Here is a 21086-nt window from a genome sequence, read left to right on the forward strand (position 1 = left end):
CAAAACACTACAAACAGGGCATTTTTGGGCCAAATCGATGTGCTATAGCCCACGGTTCTGAGGGTGAGCCTGGGGTCCGGGGGTGTCTGGGTAAAAAATTGACCTGAGCATGCCAGGGAGGATGGGGAACTTCCCAGTGATTCCCTTTGTGTGGTTGGGGCCATTAGGTTGGTCACACAGGTGAAATAGTATAAACAGGGCATTTTGGGGCCAAATCAGTGTGCTATAGCCCACGGTTTTAGGGGTGGGCCCGAGGTTCGTAGGTTCTGTAGGCCTAAAATGAATTTGGGTATGACAGGGAGACTGTGAGCATCCCAGTGTTACCCGTTTATGTGGGTGATGCCATTTAGTTGGTAAAACGTGAGAAACAGCATAAACAGGGTATTTTGAGGCTAGGGCCCGAGAGTGTCGTGGGCCAAAAATCAACTTGGGCATGCCAGGGATACTGGGGATCATCTCAGTGTTTCCCATTTTTGTGGCCGGGGCCATTTGGTTCATTAAACGGGTGAAATTACGCGAACGAGGCCTTTTTATGCCACATTGTCATGCTATTGCGTACGGTTTTGGGTTGGACTCGGGGTCCAAGGTTCTGTGGGTCAAAAATTGACTCGAGCATGCTATAGAGGCTGGGGAGCAGCCAAATGTTGGCCGTTTGTGTGGGAAGGGCCATTTGGTTGGTCAATCAGGCGAAACAGTGAGAACGGGGCATTTTTGGGCCAAATCAGTATGCTAAAGTCCACTGTTCCTGCGTGGGCTTGGGATCTAGGGGTCCCGTGAGAAAAAAATTAACTCGAGCATGCCAGGGAGGTAGGGTACCTTCCCAGTATTTCCCGTTTATATGGGCGGGACCATTTGGTTGGTCAAATAGGAGAAACGGCGTAAGCAGGGCATTTTGGGGCCTTATCGGTGTGCTATAGCCCACGATTCCGGGAGTAGGCTCTGGGTTAGAGGGTGTTGTGGGTCAAAAATTGACCTGGGTGTGACAGGAAGGCTGGAAAGGGTCCAGTGTTGCCCGTTTGTATGGATGGGGCCATTTGGTTAGTGAAACAGGAGAAACGAAGAGAACAGGGTATTTTTGGCCAAATTAGTATTCTACAACCCACAATTCTAAGGGTGGGCTCGGGGTCCGGGTGTATAGTGGGACAAAAATTTTCTCGGGCATGATAGGAAGGCTGGGGAGCATCCCATTATTGCCCGTTTTTATGGGCGGGGCTATTTGGTTGGTCAAACGGATGAAATAACATGAACGGGGCATTTTGGGGCCAAATCGGTGTGCTATAGCCCACGGTTCTTGGGATGTCGTGGACCAAAAATTGCCCGAGCGTGACAGGAAGGTTGGAGAGCGTCCCAGTGTTCCCCATTAGTATGGGTGGAGCCATTTGGTTTGTCAAATAGTCGAAATGGCATGGATAGGACATTTTAGGGCAAAATCAGTGTGCTAATGCCCATGATTCTGAGGCTGGGCCCGGGATCCAGGTGTTCCTGGGCCAATAAACGACTCGAGCATGAAACGGAGAGTGGGAAGCATCCTTGTGTCGCTCGTTTGTGTGGGCGGGGCCATTTGGTTGATCAAATGAGCAGAATAGTGCAACGGGGTATTTTAGGGCAAAATCGGTATGATTGATCCCATGGTTCTGAGGGTAGACCCGAGGTCTGGCATTTTCATGGGCCAAAAATGGATTGAGGCATGCTAGGGAGGCTAGGCCCGGGATCCAGGTGTTCCTGGGCCAATAAATGACTCGAGCATGAAATGGAGAGTGGGAAGAATCCTTGTGTCGCTCGTTTGTGTGGGCGGGGCCATTTGGCTGATCAAATGAGCAGAATAGTGCAATGGGGTATTTTGGGGCAAAATCGGTATGATTGATCCCACGGTTCTGAGGGTGGACCCGGGGTCCGGCGTTTTCATGGGCCAAAAATGGATTTAGGCATGCTAGGGAGGCTGGGGAGCGTCTAGTGTTTCCCGTTTGTTTGGGAGGGTCCATTTTGTTGGTCAAACGAGGAAAACGACGTGAATGGAGCATTTGAGGGAAAATCGGTGTGCTATAGCCCATGGTTTCGAGGGTGGACTTGAGGTTTGGGGAGCCGTGGGCCAAAAATCAACACGGGTATGCCAGGGAGGCTGGGAGAATCCTAGTGTTTCCCGTTTGTGTGGGCAACGCAATTTGGTTGGTAAAACGGGTGAAAAGACTCGAGTGGGGTATTTTGGGTCCAAATCAGTGTGCAATATCCCACGATTTTAGGGGTGCCGTGGGCTAAAAATAACCTTGGGCATTCCAGGGATGCTGGCGAGCGTCCTAGTGTTTCCCGTTTGTGCGGGCAGGGCCATTTCGTTCGTTAAATGGGTTAAAGAATGAGAACGGAGCATTTTGGGGCTTAATCGATGTGCTATAATCGACGTTTCTGGAGGTGGGGTTCGGGTTCCAAAGGAGATGTGGCCCAAAAATTGACTCGGGCATGCCAGGGTAGTTGAGGAGCATCCCTATGTTTCCCGTTTTTGTGGGCGGGGCCATTTGGTTTGTCAAACGGGCAAAATGACGCAAATGATGTATTCTGGAGCAAAATCAGTGTGCTATATATCCCACGATTTCGAGGTGGGGGTGCTGTGTGCGAAAAATTGAGCCGGGCATGCCAGGAAAGCTGGGGAGCATCCCAGTATTGTTCGTTTGTGTGGACGGGGCCATTTGGTTGGTCAAAAGGGAAAAACAGTGTGAACAGGGCATTTTTGGGCCTAATTGGTTTACTATAGCCCCTAGTTTTGGGGCTTGGGCTCGAGGTTTGGGGATTTCGTGGGCCAAAAATTGACCCGGGTGTGCCAGGTAGGCTGGAAAGCATTCCAGTGTTACCCGTTTGTGTGGACGGGGCCATTTGGTTGGTCAAACTGGCGAAATAGCGCAAATGAGGTATTTTGGGACCAAATCGGTGAGCTATAGCCCACGGTTTTGAGGGTGGTTCCAGGGTCCGGGGGTGCCGTAGATCGAAAATCACCCAGGGCATGCCAGGGATACTGAGAGCATACCAGTGTTGCCCATTTGTATGAGAGGGGCCATTTTGTTGGTCAAATGCTCAAAACGAGGTGAACAAGACATTTTGGGGCTAAATCGGTGTGCTATAGCCCATGATTTTAGGGGTAGGCCCGAGGTTCGGCGGTATCGTAGGCTAAAAATTAACCCGAGCATCCTAGGGAGGCTTAGGAGCATCCCAGTATTGTTTTCTATTTGTGTGGGTGGGGCCATTAGGTTGGTCAATTGGGCGAAACAGTGCGAATGAGGTGTTTTAGGGCCAAATCGGTGTTCTATAGCCCACAGTTCTGGGGGTGGGCCCGGGATTCGGTGGTGCCGTTGGTCGAAAATCGACCAGGGCATGCCAGGGATACTGAGGTGCGTTCTAGTGTTGCTCGTTTGTGTGGACGGGGTCATTTGGTTGGTCAAACTGGCAAAATGGTGGAAATTGGGCATTTTTGGGCCGAATCGGTGTGCTATAGCCCACAATTTCACGGGTGCCGTAGGCCAAAATTTGCCCAGGGCGTGCCAGGGAGACTAGGAAGCATCCCAGTATTGTCCGTTTATGTGGGCGGGGCCATTTGGTTGGTCAAACGGGCAAAACAGCATGAACGGGGCATTTTGGGGCCAAATCGTTGTGCTATAGGCCCCAGTTCCGGGGGTGGGCCAGGGTTTGAGGGTTTCATGGGCCGAAAATCTACCCGGGCGTTCCAGGAATGCTGGGGAGCATTCTAGTGTTTCCCTTTTGTGTGGGCGGGGCCATTTGGTAGGCCAAACGTGCGAAACAGGATGAATGGGACATTTTGGGGCCAAATTGGTGTGTTATTGCCCTCAGTTCTGGTGGTGGGCCGGGCATGCCAGGGAGGCTGGGGAGCATCCCAGTGTTGCCCGTTTGTGTGGGCGGAGCCATTTGGTTGGTCAAACGGGCAAAACGACGCAAACGGGGTATTTTGAGGCAAAATCGATCTGCTATTGCCCACGGTTCTGGGGGTGGGCCCGGAGTTTTGGTGGTGCCGTAGGTCAAAAATCGATCTGGGCATGCTACGGAGGATGGGGAGCATTCCAGTGTTGCCCGTTTGTGTGGGTAGGGCCATTTGGTTGGTCAAACGAGTGAAACGACGCGAACAGGGCATTTTAAGGCCAAATCAGTGTGCTTTAGCCCAATATTTCGAGGGTGGACCCGGGGTTCGGGGAGCCATGGGACAAAAATCGGCTCGGGTACGCCAGGGAGGCTGGTAGCATCCCTGTGTTTCCCGTTTGTATGGACGGATCCATTTGGTTGGTCAAACGGACGAAATGGCGCGAACGGGGCATTTTGAGGCCAAATCCTCTAGAGTTGAGAAATATGTTGTTAATTATTTTATCTTGTAATGTTATGACATGTTGTTGGTAAAATTATTTTTCTAACTCTAAAATTATGACATGTTGTTGATCAAATTATTTTTTTCGTACATTTTTTTTCTTGCCACTTGGGCCTTTTCGTTTGGTATAGCATAATAATATGCTAAACTACTTTATCTATTGAGTTTGTTTTTATATTTTTAATTGTTTGACTAATCGATTGATTCTCTTAAAATTTAAAATCATAATATTCAGTTTTTGATAAATTACATAGGGTTTAATTAATTTAATTGATAAATACAAAAATTAAATATCCTATAATCTCTTTATCTATTAAAGTATTTATATTTTATAACTTTTATTAACACAACTATTATTATAACATTATTTGTACAAATTTTGACGATACTTACTCAATTACACAATTAAAAAGATTTTATTTTAAAACTATCTTTAGCATGTTGATTTATCTACAAAAATTTAAAATAATTTTTTAAAAATAATATTATACATGTATTACATTTTATATGTTTCGAAGAATTTATCTTGTTTATCACTCTTTTTCAATGCACCTTCTTGGCATATGAATGCCATATTCTGAAATATTTCATAAAAATATCAGCCATTTTTTTTTTATTAAAATAGTCTTCATTATGTAGCCTAATCTATTATGAAATTGGTATTCTTTCATTAAATAATTCATAAGGAAAATTGGGTTGTGCATATATAAAAAGAGTCAAAATATGAGTAATATATTATATATTCACTTAAATTAAAATTAAGAACTAATTAAAGTTGCCACATCATTAAACCGATGGGCTTATTGTAAAACCTCCATAAGGAAAATTGGATTGTGCACAAATTATAAAGAGTCAAAATATGAGTAATAAATTATATATTCACATACATTAAAATTAAGAACTAATTAAAGTTGCCACATCATTTTTCCTATGGGATTATTATAAAATTCGGTCATAGTGACATTTGTGATGGTCGGAGCAAAGTTAAATGATTTTTGTGTAATGAATCAATGAAAAGTGATTTTTGCGTAATAGATACAAATTTAAGTGACCATGAATTTCCTCGAATAAGAAGTTATAGCGCATCGTTTGCATCTGAAGTTATATACGTTGTAATTGTTACATTAACCAGCTTAACATGCCATTATCTCAACGAAAACAACTTAGTTGGATCTATCGATCCCCATATCAATTGGCAACTTAAGAGACCTTCAGGGCTTGCATAAGTTTACTCCGAGAAATTCTTTAAAATCACGGGTTCAAACTTAACAGTTGTTGGTATTTTTATTAGCTTTTTCCATATATATATCAAACTTCGTATCAAAGATATAAATCCCTGTGAACCTATAGCTGACACTAGTTAAATTTTGGTTTACCAAAAATAAATCACTATTCAATATGATATGGGAAAAGGCTCAAATATGCCAATGAACTATCAGAAAATGGTGCATTTATGTCATCCATTAAAAGTTGGGCTCATTCATCCCATCATGGTTACAAAACTGGCTCATCCATGCCATTACTTTTAACAACCGATTTTTAGAAAGTAGCTTTGACATGTGGCTGCATATTAAAGGTCCACGTCTTTTTTAATTTTTTTTTAAAAATTAATTTTAAAAAAAATTTACTGTTTTTTATGCATTAAAAAGAATCCACCCAACTTTTTGATCCATTAAAAATTAATTTGATGTATGCTTTTAAAATTCATGATTATTTGTATATTGCCCCATATCAATAGTTTTTTTTCCTTTTCTCGCTTTCACGTGTGACTTTATTCACAATACGGATCAATAATATGATCATCTCCCTTTGAACTAAGTTTTACTTGATTAATTACTGTTAATGAGTTAATTTTGAGATTATTTGTGTATCGCCTCATATCATCCGAGTATTTATAGTTACTAAGCTCTTCGACTTTTTTTTTTTATTTTATGCGGCTTAAAATTGTGGTCAAATATAGTAAATTGATCCATAAACAAGCAAAGACAATAACACAATACGTCTCATGCTGTCACTCTATCATCCTTATACCCATCCTACAAAAAATTCTGTACAGTGGCGTTGATATCAATTATTGTGCTAATTAATTACCATAAAATACTTTTAATATTGTATGATATCATTCGCTTTGAACCAAATTGCCTTTTTTTTTTCAAGAGACCTTAAATATCCGACATTTTATAAATATTTTTTTTTTTACGTTTCACGTGGGACATTGTTCTCTCAAACAATCATTATACTGCTCCCTTTCATTTTTTTAATATGTCGTTTAAAATTTGGATGCAATCATATATTAAGATAATTATTTGACAATCAACATTAATCATTGGAGGTAGAATATTTGTCTAAATCACAATTATATTTTTCTTAAATTACATTTTGATTTAATGATATAGTTACATAAAAATTGGTGAGACATCACAGTTTTATATCCTTATATAATTAATTTTAATTGATCCAATACTAATTAGAAATTGAATAAAAACAATATATAAGTCATGCATGCAAGTTACAACTCACAAGTATTATGTATGTTTAGTCTTTATCATTTCATTATATACTTAATTCAATGAATTGATTAATTCCAAAATTTTATTGTTCTTTTCTCTTTAATGAAATAAAATATCTAGTGGATTCTAACCACGGGAAATTGGAAACTTAACCAAGATGCAGAATCTACAGCTTGGGGTCAATAAGCTTATCGGTACATATATATTCTAATGGTGTCTCATTCTATAAATTTTTGCATGTAATGAGTAATAAACAGTAACAATTATAAATAAATCTTCAAGCATATGACAACAAAAACCATATAAGGAGCGTCTCTTAATGTTTAAAATTAATCTGTTTAAGAAATAACTAGTAAATTTAAACTCCCGTTGGTAGTTAGCTAACTTCTAATGAAGTATCAGTTTATATATTTGAGTCCATATAAAAATACAAATCTGCACAATCAGAAATTCATAGAAAATTATACTAAGAACTTTAATGAGAAAAAAAATATATAATATGTATATTCTTCTTAAGACTTTGATCAATAACAATAGGAAAAAGAAGTATATAGTTATTACATAATTTTCTGATTTCTTGTCGATACCTTCTCTTAGAACCAATTAAAATTCAAGAGTCTTCATATCAGGTCAAACTAAAGCATGAGTCAGATAGATAAGCATTGAGCTAAATAGTTCATCTCACTCGTATTCATTTTTTTCTTCATGTGTTTCCAGGTGAAATACCCAAAGAGATAAGCAATCTTGTTGAGTTGGAGGTACTTGATCTTTCGGGCAATAGTTTTAGTGGTTCACTTGATATGGAGATCTTCAACATATCAGGGCTGAGAGTGATTTCTATTTCAAACAATAATCTATCAGGAAGCCTCCCACCAAACATGTGTTCTATCTCCAATTGTTCAGAACTTACTATTCTAGAGCTTTCTAACAACCAACTAACTGGCTTGATTCCCAATTCTCTTGGACATTTGGCTCATCTACAGTTCCTAAACTTGGAGAGAAACAATTTAACAAGTGATTCAACGTTAAGCTTCTTGACTTCCTTAACCAGTTGCAGAAATTTAACATTTCTATCTGTATATTTGAATTCTCTAAACGTCATGCTTCCTGCCTCCACGGGGAACCTTTCCACCTCTCTTAGAACATTTGTCGCCGACATTTGCAAAATCAAAGGGCGAATTCCTAATGACGTTGGGAACTTAAGCAGCTTATTAGACCTTATCCATTTTGGAAACAACTTGGTCGGATTGATTCCAACATCAATTGGCAGTTTGAGAGACCTTCAGAGGTTCAACTTGAGCAGCAACAAATTTACCGGATTTATTGGAGATCATATATGTATATAGCAGCATCTGGGTGATATTTACTTGGATCAAAATCAACTTTCAGGATCTCTTCCTAATTGTTTAGGGAATATTACTTCCCTTAGGGAGATACATCTCGGTCCCAACAAATTGAGTTCCAATATACCACCAAGCTTAGGGAACCTTCAAGATCTAGTGGTTCTTGACTTATCGTCAAACAACATGGTAGGTTCTTTACCTCCAGAAATTGGAAATCTAAATGCTGTGACACTGATAGATCTGTTAATGAATCAATTCTCAAATGGAATTCCTACAGAAGTTGGAGGCTTGCAAAATCTTGCAAACCTTTCTTTGAGACCCAACAAGTTACAAGGAGCTATACCTGACTCAATGAGCAACATGGTAGGTTTGGAATTCCTACAGAAATTGGAGGCTTGCAAAAACTGGCAAACCTTTCTTTGAGACACCACAAGTTACAAGGAGCTATACGTGACTCAATGAGCAACATGGTAGGTTTGGAATTCCTAGACCTTTCTCACAATAATATATCTGGAATCATTCCTAAGTCTTTGGAGAAACATCAAAACTTGAAGTATTTCAATGTTTCTGTCAACAAATTGTATGGTGAAATACCCTCTGGGGGTCCTTTCAGGAATCTCTCGAGTCAGTTCTTCATCCAAAATGAAGCATTGTGCGGTTCTTCAAGATTTTGGGTCCCGCCATACCCCACTTCACCAAAGCACAAATCAAATAGGGAAAAATTGCTTGTTCTTTTTCTTTTGCTTGCAATTGCAGTTGTATTTGTTACTATGACCTTTGTGCTCCTATGGATAAGGTATAGAAGAGGTAAAAGTGCACCTCAACAAGCTGAGTCATTGTTACTGTAACACGAGAAAGAATCTCATACTATGAACTGCTCCAAGCAACTGATGCGCTTAGCGAGAGTAATCTGATTGGTTTCGGAAGTTTTGGCTCTGTTTACAAAGGCGTTCTCAGAAGTGGAACTGTCATTGCAGTTAAAGTGTTCAAACTGCAACTGGGTGCGGCATTCAAGTGTTTTGATACGGAATGTGATGTTTTGGTATCAATCATGAAATTGGAATTAGATTGTTGTGCTGAATCTCCGGCGAGAAGGACTAACATTAAAGATGTTGTAGCAATGTTGCAGAAGATCAAGATTCAACCTCTTGCATGTTGAACATGCTTTTGGAATCTGTTGTTCCAAGTCACTTGTTCGTTTCAAATTTTTCTAAATTGTTGTATTCATGTAAAGATTGTTGTTTGGTTTGTTTGTTTTGGCACTTGATTTGCGCATGATTTTAAGTTCTAACAGTTAGTTATATTAGCTCCAGGTATGCCTCCTGTTAATCTTCCACCTTCTGTTCTAGTAATGTCTCACAGTCCATTTTATTGGCGCATACATCCTATCTTGGAAGATATCTCATCATTGATGTTCCCTATGTCAGCAGATCTTCCATATCTCAGTATATCATAGTGATTTAGTTTCTATTTAGGAGAATATCACAAATCTTTATTAGTTGATTCTTTCATTATTTAGTTTGTATTCTCTTGTATATATACATATACATGTAAATGAAATCAATAGAAGCTTTCATACTTTACTCATCTTTATATGGTATTTGAAGCCTCAATATACTCTAACGAGTAAGATTTCTTTTTCTGTCCCACCCACCCTCCACAAATGGCAGACACTCCTCGAGTTTTTAATGCGGACAACAACGTCATCCCGATGGTTGTTCAATTTAACCCTGCATCCCAATTGGCTATTAAATTACTTGGCAGCCACAATTTTGCAACGTGGAAGGCGCAATTTTCCATGTTTATGCATGTTCATGATATCTATGGTCATCTTGATGGGTTTACACCTTCCCCATCTCACACTATCATAAATGGCACAGTCCCTAGTGTCTATCCTACGTTTACTCTTTGGTTTCAACAAGACCAGCTTATTCAAAATGCACTTATGGCATCTGTTGATCCAACAATTGCCACAACTGTTACAGCGGCTACCTCAGCAAAGACAAACTGGGATGTGCTGCACATCGCCTATGCGAACAAGTCCCAAACCAGAATTTTCAGTCTACATGATCGACTTATGCGTCCGACCAAAGATTCCCAGAAAATCACTGAATATTTGCAAACTATTCGATCTATTTCTAATGAAATCTCTACTGGTGGTGCTCCGGTCTCCAACTCTGAACTTATTATCAAGATCCTCAGTGGTTTGGGTCCAGAGTTTTGTGAGATCTCTGCTTCAATCCGTGCTCGGGACTCCACTATTACTAAAGAAGAACTCTACGAAAAGCTTCTGGATCATGAGCTTTTCCTTCGACATGAAGAGTCAAAAAAAGGTCCCAATCAGATTACTGCTACTGCTGCTACCTTTTCTGCTACCTCCAGCAAGCTTGGTACTTCGAACAATCACACCAATCATCGCCCCAGCAATAACAATGGCAACAACCAACAGTGACGATCCAACAATCACTTTACTTCATCCAATCCACGATAATCTTCCACCACCAACAACTATTCTGATAGTGTTCGTTGTCAGTTGTGCAATAAACTAGGTCATGTTGTAAGTGTTTGTCGATCGAAATCTCACAATCACTTTGAGGTGAAAGCCAATTATGTTTCAGAATTATGGGCATCAGAAAATCCTTGGATTCTCGACTCCGGCACGTCTCATCACATCACTGCCGAACCTCAAAATTTGCAGTCATACAATAGGATGGAGCAGGTCTCCATGGGTGATGGTAACAAAATCCCAATAACTCACACTGGTTCAACTCAAATAAATCTTTCAAACTCGCTAACACTCTCTGTGCTCCTAGCATTAAATGTAATATACTCTCTGTCTCTAAATTTTGTCAAGATAACCTAACCTCTGTTGAATTCTTTCCCTTTCATTTTTTTGTGAAGGACTTGAAAACACAGACTTCGTTGGTGCACGGTCAGAATAAGGATGGTCTCTATGAGTGGCCAAATTTACCCTCCATGTCTTCTCCTCATGTGCATATGACCTCCACCAGCACATCCACTTCAACCAGGCATAGTCGGTTGGGTTATACGAATGTAAGAGTGTTGTGTTCTCTTTTGAATAAATTCTCGCTACCTTGCTCGTGAGAAAAAATTTCAGTTTGAAATTCTTGTTCCTCCAATAAGGCTCATTGCCATCCTTTTACACATTTTACTTTGTCAAGTATCAAACCATTTCAAACAATATTTAGTGATTTATGGGGTCCTTCTCCAGTTCAATCGATTAACAAAAAATTATACTATTGTATTTTTGTGGATCAGTATACTCGATACACCTGGCTTTACACATTAAAGAATAAAAGTGAGGTTACAGACCTTTTCAAAAACTTTCAAGCATTAATTGAACGTCATTTTTCATACGAAAGTTCTTTCTATCTATACAGATAGTGGTGGCGACTATAAAATTCTTGACCCATACCTAAGATCTCAGGGTATTGAACATCTTTTATCCCCTCCATACACCCCTCAAACAATCACTCTTGCTGAAAGACGTCATAGACATATTATTGAGACGGCTCGTACTTTACTTTATGAAGCTTCACTTCCATCGACTCTTTGGTCTTTTGCTTGTCAACATGCATTTTATTTGATGAATCGCTTGCCAACCTCACTTTTACAAAATAAATCACCTTTTCAAATGTTGTTTGGTCATAATCCGGATTACAATTCCTTAAAAATTTTTGGGTGTCTTTGTTATCCCTAGCTCAAACCTTATTCAAAAAATAAATTAGAGCCACGATCAACACCATGTGTATATTTAGGATTTTATTTAGTTCATTATTGTCACCAATGTTTTGATCCGAAATCTTCTAAAATATATTTATATCGTGATGTGAATTTTTTTGAAAAATAATTTTCCTTTCCAAAATATATTTTTAAATATTTCTTCAACTTGCAAAGAGCTTGCGTGGGAAAACCCAACTGACACTACCCCAACAACATCCCCTAGTCTTTCTTCTCCCATAAGCAACGATTACTCAGCCCTATACTTATCCCAAGTTCAGATAGTAGCAATGCTCTCAAAGACACCGTCTCCTCTGTCTACGCTCCAATAGAATCTGCAAGTTCAGGTAACTCTTCTCCTCCTCCTCCTACAAATGTTGTTGTTCCTACTGATATCTGTGACACCCACTCTTACCCCCATTGCCTCAATCATCAGCTTTTTCAATTGTATACAGTCGCAGAAATAAAATAATTCATCTGCTAGCCAAAACGCCGTTGCCCATCCCTTCACCTCACTTTCTCTAAAACCTCCCCCTCACACTGCTCAAGCCACAGAACCTTAACAACCTTCTCTTCCTACTCCAAATCGTGTTGTGATCCATTTACAGCACAACAATTACAAACCAAAAACCAACTTTACTTCATGGCTCACTTATCCCCCTCCATTACCCCGACCAAATTCAAACAAGCAAACAAACACCCAGAGTGGCAAAGAGCAATGAAAAATGAATTTGATGCATTATTGAATAATCAAACATGGGATTTGGTACCACATGACCCCACAAAAAACATTGTTTCTTGCAAATCGTTATACAGGTTAAAAAGAAAAGCTGATGGGACAATTGATTGCTACAAGGCTTGAATTGTTGCAAAGGGGTTTACACAACGTCCTGGAGTTGATTATCATGCCATGTTTAGTCTGGTCATCAAACCAACTACTGTACCTTTAGTTCTCTCTATTATTGTCCAACGGAATTGGCCCCTACGCTATCTTGCTGTTAACAATGTGTTATTGCAAGGTCATTTAGAAGAAGAAGTATACATGGTCCAACCTCTAGGTTTTGCAGATGAGCAGTTTCCCTCCCACATATGTAGTCTAAAAAAATCAATATATGGCCTCAAACAAGCCCCTCGGGCATGGTACAATAAACTTAAGACATTTCTTCTTTATCTAGAATTTGTCAAGTCAGAATCTGATGCCTTACTCTTTATTCAAAAAGTGTCAAACAACATTTTTTACGTACTGGTTTATGTAGACGATATCATTATTACAGGGAATCACAACTCCGAGGTTAATCGGGTTATTGGTTGTCTTGCTGGGAGTTTTTGCATTAAGGATCTTGGGAATCTAAACTTCTTTCTTAGAGTGGAGGTGAACTGAACTGCCAAAGGAATCTCTTTATCACAGTACAACTGCATCAATGAAATCCTCTCTAACGAAAACATGAAGGACTGTAATTCAGCAAAAACCACAATGAGTGCCACTGAGTTGCCTCAACTACATGATGGTGCGGAACCAACTGATGCCACTCGCTACAGGAGAGTTCTTCGAAAACTACAGTACTTGTCTTTTACTCGTCCAGACATTAACTTCTCTGAGAATAAATTGCCTCAATTTATGCACTCTCCATCTGAAGTGCACTGGAAAGCACTCAAGCAAGTACTCAGGTATCTCTAAGGAACACTTCAGTTAGCTCTTCACATTCAAAGAGGTAATGATTTCAGTCTACAGATGTACTCTGATGTGGATTGGGCTTGAGATGTGAGTGATCGAGCTTCCACTACTGGTTACATATTGTTTTTTGGACAAAATCCTGCAAGTTGGTCTTCTAGGAAACAAAGAACAATTGCTCGCTCATCAACTGAAGCAAAGTATCATGCTGTTGCAAGTGTGCTAGATGAACCAATTGGGTGACAAATCTGCTAAAAGAATTACATGTTTCACTCCCTCAAAGACCAACCATTTACTGTGACAATGTTGGTGCAACTTATTTGAGTACAAATCTAGTTTTTTATAGCCGCATGAAGCACATTGCAGTAAACTTTCACTTTGTTCACAAACAAGTTCAGTAGAATCAAGTTCACATTGTTCATATTCATGCTGCAGAACAAATCGCGGATACTCTAACTAAAGCTCTACCAAAGCCAGCCTTTGATAAACACCTATTCAAGCTAGGCTTTGCTACACATTGCCTATCTTGAGGGGGATGTATTGGTGCATACATCCTATATTGGGAGATATCTCGTGATTGATCTTCCCTATCTCAGCAGATCTTCCATATCTCAGTCTATCATAGTGATTTAGTTTCTATTTAGGAGAAGATCATAATTCTTTATTAGTTGATTCTTTCCTTATTTAGTTTGTATTCTCTTGTCTATATACACATACATGTAAATGAAATCAATAGAAGCTTTCATACTTTACTCATCTTTATACATTTTTGGTACAGGTTATGGTGTAAGTCAAGTTTAAAAATGCATGTTTTTCTCTTCGGGGCTCTTTGCCGTATTATCAGTCGAACTCTAGGCTGGATTCTTTGCGCACTTTATTGGAACTCCACCTCTTTGTTTACCCGTGAAAGGAAACTTAGAAAGGTTAGATATGAGGAGAACAACACATAAAGGAAAATGACACCTATTCAGTTCTATGGGTTATCTTGGTTGCAATTGGTTGTCTTAATGGAGTAATTTTGTTTCTGTAGTGACATAGAGGATGTTAAGTTTTAGAGAACTTAATTTTTTTTAGTGTAACAAAATGTTCTTAATAGAGTGGAATGGAGGCCTGCGATTCATTCCATACCAACTAGTTTGTGATCAAGGTAGAGTTAACTTTATGAATATATAATGGTGTGCGAAACAATAGCAAAGCTGTATACCAATTAGAAGTAGTGCTGCAGATGAGTAATCAGAATCTACAGGAAACAAGTGTGTGCAATATCTCCATCATGGGTGTCCGTCGGTTGTGATTCACTGTGATCTAAAGCCTAGTAATGTCTTGCTGGATGAGGATATGGTTGCCCACCTAAGAGACTTTGGCATTTAAAAACTACTTGGTGATGATGAGAGTGATTTATACACTGAAACCTTAGCAATACTGTGTTATATTGCTCCGGGTACATCTCTTTGTTTTGCTAATTATTTGAACATTAATTACTCCTTTCTTTTTTTTCCCACTTATAAAGCATATTTCATCTTTAAATGAATTATTTGACTATAGAGTATGGTGAGTTATTCACTTACAGAGGCAGTAATGGACGTGGTAGATGCCAACTTGCTAACATCAACTGGCAATCGCTTAGAGAAGGAGCTAGATGTTGTGGCATCAATCATGAAAGTGGCATTAGATTGTTGTGCTAAATCTCCGGCGAGAAAGACTAACATGAAAGATCTTAGAATCTCTCGTCGCTTCAAGTCACTTGTTTGTTGCAAATGTTTGATAAATTAGTGGAATAATGTAAACATTTCTTTCTTTGCTTTGTTTTAGCACTTGATTTCCTCATAATATTAGTGTTGCAAAATGGTGGAACTTGTAAATATAAATTTAATAACAAAAACCAAATTAATCTTCTTGAAAATCTCAATCAGAATTTTTAAAATTGTTAGAGGAATTAACATGAATACAAATAGCAATTAATACAGTAAATGCTTTTCATGGGAAACACTGATGACATATAACATCAAAAATACAAACAGAAAGAGCAATGAAAAAAAAAGGTAGCTTGGTGCATGAAGCATCTTGCATTCACGCAAGATATAGACAAGTGTCACACCCAAGGATTTTAATACAGGCAACTTGCCTGACACAAACATCTGATTTCATGACTTGAATATGCTGTGACCTATAGGTCCCTCAATGATAAATGAGGAAGAAAGATAACTAAGTTCCTAAATTTCTCTTCTTTCAATACAGTACAAAGTCAACCTCCGTTCTTCAAAGATTTTCCGAATTAACCAATTCTTTACACCACAACTCCTCTAAGTTTTGATTTCTTGATTTTCCACATGTTGTTGCTCATGTCCAAAACTTCCTGTATTCTGCAGTATCTCCTGACTTAGTGGTTCTAAGCCTGCCTTCACTCCTTTAGAGTCCAATCCACAGGTGTACAAGGAGATGAGTTACTGTCTAATATTTCCTCTTATCATAGACTGATGGGCAAACTCATATCATGTATGCTACTATCATAAGAGCTGATATTATCTCTATTGTCCAAACCCTCAACCAGTTCATGCAGCATCCTAAACACTCACATTGGGAGGCTGTTATTAGGGTAGTCAGAGACCTCAAGGGTTCATTGGGTCAAGGCATTTGGTTAAAAGCTGACCCTTCTGCCACTCTTACTTGTTGGTGTGACTCAGATTTGGCTCCCCGCCCTAACACTAGACGTTAAGTTGCTGGATATTCTATCTATTTTGGTGGATAACTAATCTCTTGGAAGTCCAAGAAACAACATAGTGTGTCCAGAAGTACTGCTGAAGATGAATATAGAAGCATGGCTTTAGAAGTTGCAGAGGTAACCTGGCTGGTTGGATTATTTCAGGAACTCAATAATCCCATTACCTTGCCCATTTCAGTATTCAATGACAGCAATTCAGCTATACAATTGGCCAATAATCTTGTGTTTCATGAAAGAACAAAACACATTGAAATAGATTGCCATTTCATTAGGGACAAGATCAAGAATGGCTTAATACAGGCTACATATGTTCACACTCATGATCAAGTTGCTGATCTTCTCACCAAGGGATTGAGTCAAGATCAACATACACACTTGTTAAGAAAGCTTGGTGTGCTTAACATAATGCACCCTGCAGCTTGAGGGGGAGTGTTTCGATCCACAATGCATCAATGCTTGTATATGCAAATGTACAGAGTTACTGTTACATTAATGAAGTAGTTAGTTAGGTGGTTAATTGATGAGTCAACTGCATAGTTAGTTGTAGAAGTTGTTAGACAAGTTGTTAGGTTGTTAGTCGGTTATGCTGAGCTGGCAATGAGCTGAATAGAATCTCACTCAGCTCAACAACCTGTCTATTAATAAGAGCAACAACAACAATGAAAAGACTAATGGATCAATAAAGTTGAATTTCTCTTTCACATTTTCTCCATTGATCATGAATGATCTAGCTGTCACCTGTTGGAGACATAAATAAAGTGTGTTGTATACAACACATAAAGCTTTTATTTGAGTTGGTTGCTTTCAAGATATGGTGGTTGTTGATGTCAAGATATTGTATAAATGTCAAGATATGGCAGTATTTTTCATATTGTGTGTTAGTCAATTATTGTAGGTAGAAGCATGATCTTAGGGATATGCTCTTGACCTTTTATGTCTAGCTTTGTGTATATATTGTTGATGTAATCTATCATTTTGAGCTTGAAGTGAAATACACTTGCATCATTAACATGGTATAAAATCTCTCTAAATTGTAGCCACTTCTAGCATTTTTTTTTCTTTTCTCTATTCCATCCATCTCACTCATTCATTCTAGTTTTACCCATCACTCCTATAATTTTCAGCAACCAGAAAATTTTCCAGAAAAAGCAGCTCTACATCGGCTGCTTCTTCTTTTTCCTGCAAGGTTCTTGTTCAGTACAGATCTGAAAAAAAGTTCCTACCAGATCCACTGTCATCAAGAGGAGCCTTGATCTTTTCCTTCCTCTGTTTCGATTTCTTTTAACCAATCTTTTTCTTGGTATTTTGTTTTGCTGTCAAAGTCATAATGGCAGGGAAAGGCGAATCTGTAGTAACCAATGTCACATAGAAAATTGAATCAAGTGATTCAAATCAGTGTTTTCCTCCATTTCAAGTTCTCCTGTTATTACCACCATGAAATTTGAAGGTAGTACTAATTACACACCATGGTCTTCATCTGTTCAGATGTGGTTTCTGGGACAAGGATATGAGGACCATTTAGTTAAAAATACTAGTGATATTGTCGCGAGTGAAAGTCATAAGTGGACTTGAATTGATGCTCAATTATGCAATCTCGTATGGAACTCTTTGGATCCTAAATTACTCAATCTATTTCAATATTGTAAAACTTGCTATGAAGTTTGGGCTAAAGCTAAGACTTTGTATACAAATGACATACAACGCATATACAAGGTTGTATCAGACTTGGTCCAACTTTAGCAAAATAATCAAGATATGGCGAGTTATTTAGGACAGATAGAAACCTTGAAAGATCAATTTGACTCTCTCATTCCACTTTCTGAAAGTGTCACCACACAGGAGCAACAAAGAGATAATTCTTTATGGTTCTAGTGCTGAAAGGACTTCGATCTGATTTGAGTCCTATATGGGATCAAATTTTGGAAAGTTCGTTAATTCCTTCCTTAATTGATGTTTCAGCACAATTATCTCATATTGGTTCAGAAACAAACGATACCAATAATGTCGAGACATCTGTATTAGCTGTGAAAAATGCAAATCCACAGGATCAAAATATCCAGGAAAGGGGAAACATTAAAACCTCTAGACCCTTTTGCAACTATTGCAACAAGCTAGGACATACTCGACAAACTTGTTGGAAATTGCATGGTCGAACACCACGTACTAACAATTCTAGTACAGCTCACGTGGTTCAGACCGTAAAGACACAGATGGTCAACTTTCCAATTCTATTAATTTGTCTGGAGTAGATTTTAGTGATTACTTGCAGTATAAAGCGGTTACACGATAATCACCTTTACCTGGCACCCCAAAAACTAATTTATTTGCTTGTCTACCAGATCTTCACCCTCCTGCCAATGGATATTGGATTCTGTTGCATCTGACCATATCTCTGGTAATCAAAATCTTTTCTCAAATCCTATTCATTCCACAACCCTCACCACAGTTACCCTTGCTAATGGATCCTGAACTACAATAAAAGGAATAGGGGACATGCAATTTCTTTCCTCTATTTCCTTAAACTCAGTTTTATTTGCTCCTGAATGTTCATTTAATTTGATTTCTGTTAGCAAATTAACCAAACACCTAAACTGTAGTTTCACTTTTTTGGCTGAATCTGTTGTTGTATAGGACCGGAGAACAGGGAAGATGATTGGAACATTATATGAGTCATAGGGACTATATCACATGTCAAAATTACCACCACCAGTTTCCTTCACTTCTGTTGCGTCAACTGATCTTCTTCACAACCGTTTGGTCACCCGAGTCTAGCAAAACTTCAAAAATTAATTCTACTCTTTCCACTTTGTCTTCATTTGAATGCGAGTCTCGTCAACTTGGAAAATATAGTCTCACTTCATTTCCCAAAAGAGTCAATAAAAGGGAAACATATATGTTTGACAATATTCACTCAGATGTACGGGGTCCTAATCGTGTTATTTCAAGTTTAGGATTTCAGTATTTTGTTACCTTTATTGATGATTTTTCTCATTGCACGTAGGTATTTTTAATGAAAAATTGTTCTGAAGTATTCTCTATTTTTCAAAAATTCTATGCTAAAATAAACAATCAATTGGGTGTTTCAATTAAGGTATTACGCAGTGATAATGCAAAGGAGTACTTATTTCACCCTTTGCCAGTTTCATGTCGTCTAAGGGAATCACTCATCAATCTTCTTGTGCATACACTCCTCAACAAATTGGAGTTTCCGAATGTAAAAATAGACATCTCATTGAGATAGCTCGAACATTACTCTTACACCATTATGTTCCTTTTCGTTTTTGGGGGGATGTTGTCCCCACTGCTTGGTATTTGATAAATAGAATGCCTTCTAATGTGTTGCAACAACAAAGTACTTACTTAGTTCTCTTTCCTGGTCAAAATCCTTATCATCTACCTTTGAGAGTGTTTGGGTGTACTTGCTTTGTCAATGATCAATGTAATAGAAATGATAAACTCCAACCGAAATCAATTAAGTGTGTCTTTCTAGGATACTCTCATCACCAAAAAGGTTACAAGTGCTATGATCCAAAATCAAATAAATATTTTATCAGTGCAAATGTGATGTGTTTTGAAATATCTCCCTATTTTACGCCAAGCAGTACAAGTAGTAGTTTAATTCCTCAAGTTTTGTTAGTACCCATACTTCCTCTACAATAAATTAGTCTTCCAGACAACACCAAAACCGTTCCTCCCCATCCTCTTCAAGTATACACCCGATGTGATTGTCCTCTTAACAGTACTAATGATAGTACTACTCCTAGTCTAGATGCATTGGTAGCTCCTGATGATTCATCTCATGCTCCTTCGTCACGTGCTCCATTCATACCTTCATCAGTTGCAGTGACCTGACCAATCATCATACGCAAAGGTGTATGCACTACTAGAAATCAACCACCAGAGAGATATAACTGTTTAAGTTATCATCAGTAGTCCCCATTATATTATATCTTTGTTTCTAAGATATCTAATGTACCTATACCAAAGAATGTTAGCGAAGCATTATAACATCAAGGGTGGAGAGATGCTATGATTGAAGAAATGAATGTTTTACAGACCAATAACACCTGGGAATTTGTCTAGTTACCGAAGGTGGAAATCTACTATTGGAATTTGATGGATCTATACAGTAAAGGTAGGTTCAGATAGAATAGTTGATCAGCTGAAAGCTCGCCTTGTTTCCAAAGGATACACACAGATTTAGATCTTGACTATGATGATACATTCTCTCCAGTTGCCAAAATTGTATCTGTCCGACTACTCATATCCTTGGCAGCAATGCATCATTGTCCGCTTCATCAACTAGACATTAAGAATGCCTTTTTGCATGGCGAACTTGCTAAGGAAGTTTATATGGAGCAACCTCCCAAATTCGTTGCTCAGAGGGAGTCAGACTTAGTTTTCAATCTCAAACGCTCTTTGTATGGACTCAAGCAATCTCCGAGAGCAAGGTTTGGCAGATTTAGTTCTGTTGTCTAATAGATCGGGATGTATCAAAGTAAAGCACATCACACTATTTTCTATCGACCTGATGGTCGAGCAAAGAACATTTTTCTGGTAGTTTATGTTGACGACATTGTCATAATTAGAAATGACCCAGAAGGAATATCTCATGCAAAGCAACATTTGTTCAATCACTTTCAAACCAAAGATTTGGGGAAGTTAAAGTATTTTTTGGGAATTGAAGTAGCACAATCCAAAACAAGTATTTCCATCTCACAAAGAAAATATTCTTTAT

General features: G+C 38.7%; 1 protein-coding gene across 1 annotated transcript; it reads left to right on the forward strand.

Annotated features, from left to right (window-relative positions):
- Positions 1–6988: 6988 nt before the first annotated feature.
- LOC124897898 (receptor-like protein 53) lies at positions 6989–8636 on the forward strand. The gene is made up of 3 exons (XM_047411493.1): positions 6989–7064; positions 7588–8208; positions 8404–8636. Exons 1-3 carry the CDS (start codon positions 7028–7030, stop codon positions 8634–8636), a joined length of 891 nt encoding a protein of 296 aa, XP_047267449.1. The 5' UTR covers positions 6989–7027.
- The last annotated feature ends 12450 nt before the right edge of the window (positions 8637–21086 follow it).

The sequence above is a fragment of the Capsicum annuum genome, chromosome 4, assembly GCF_002878395.1.
Source record: "Capsicum annuum cultivar UCD-10X-F1 chromosome 4, UCD10Xv1.1, whole genome shotgun sequence".
Classification (NCBI taxonomy): Eukaryota; Viridiplantae; Streptophyta; class Magnoliopsida; order Solanales; family Solanaceae; genus Capsicum; species Capsicum annuum.

Bases quoted from the DNA above. Each gene is read 5' to 3' on its own strand.
- LOC124897898 (XM_047411493.1), top strand. From the start codon at position 7,028: ATGCAGAATCTACAGCTTGGGGTCAATAAGCTTATCG. The intron at 7,065-7,587 runs GTACATATATAT...ATGTGTTTCCAG, and splicing joins TGGGGTCAATAAGCTTATCG to GTGAAATACCCAAAGAGATA. The intron at 8,209-8,403 runs GTATATAGCAGC...ACAACATGGTAG, and splicing joins ATTTATTGGAGATCATATAT to GTTCTTTACCTCCAGAAATT.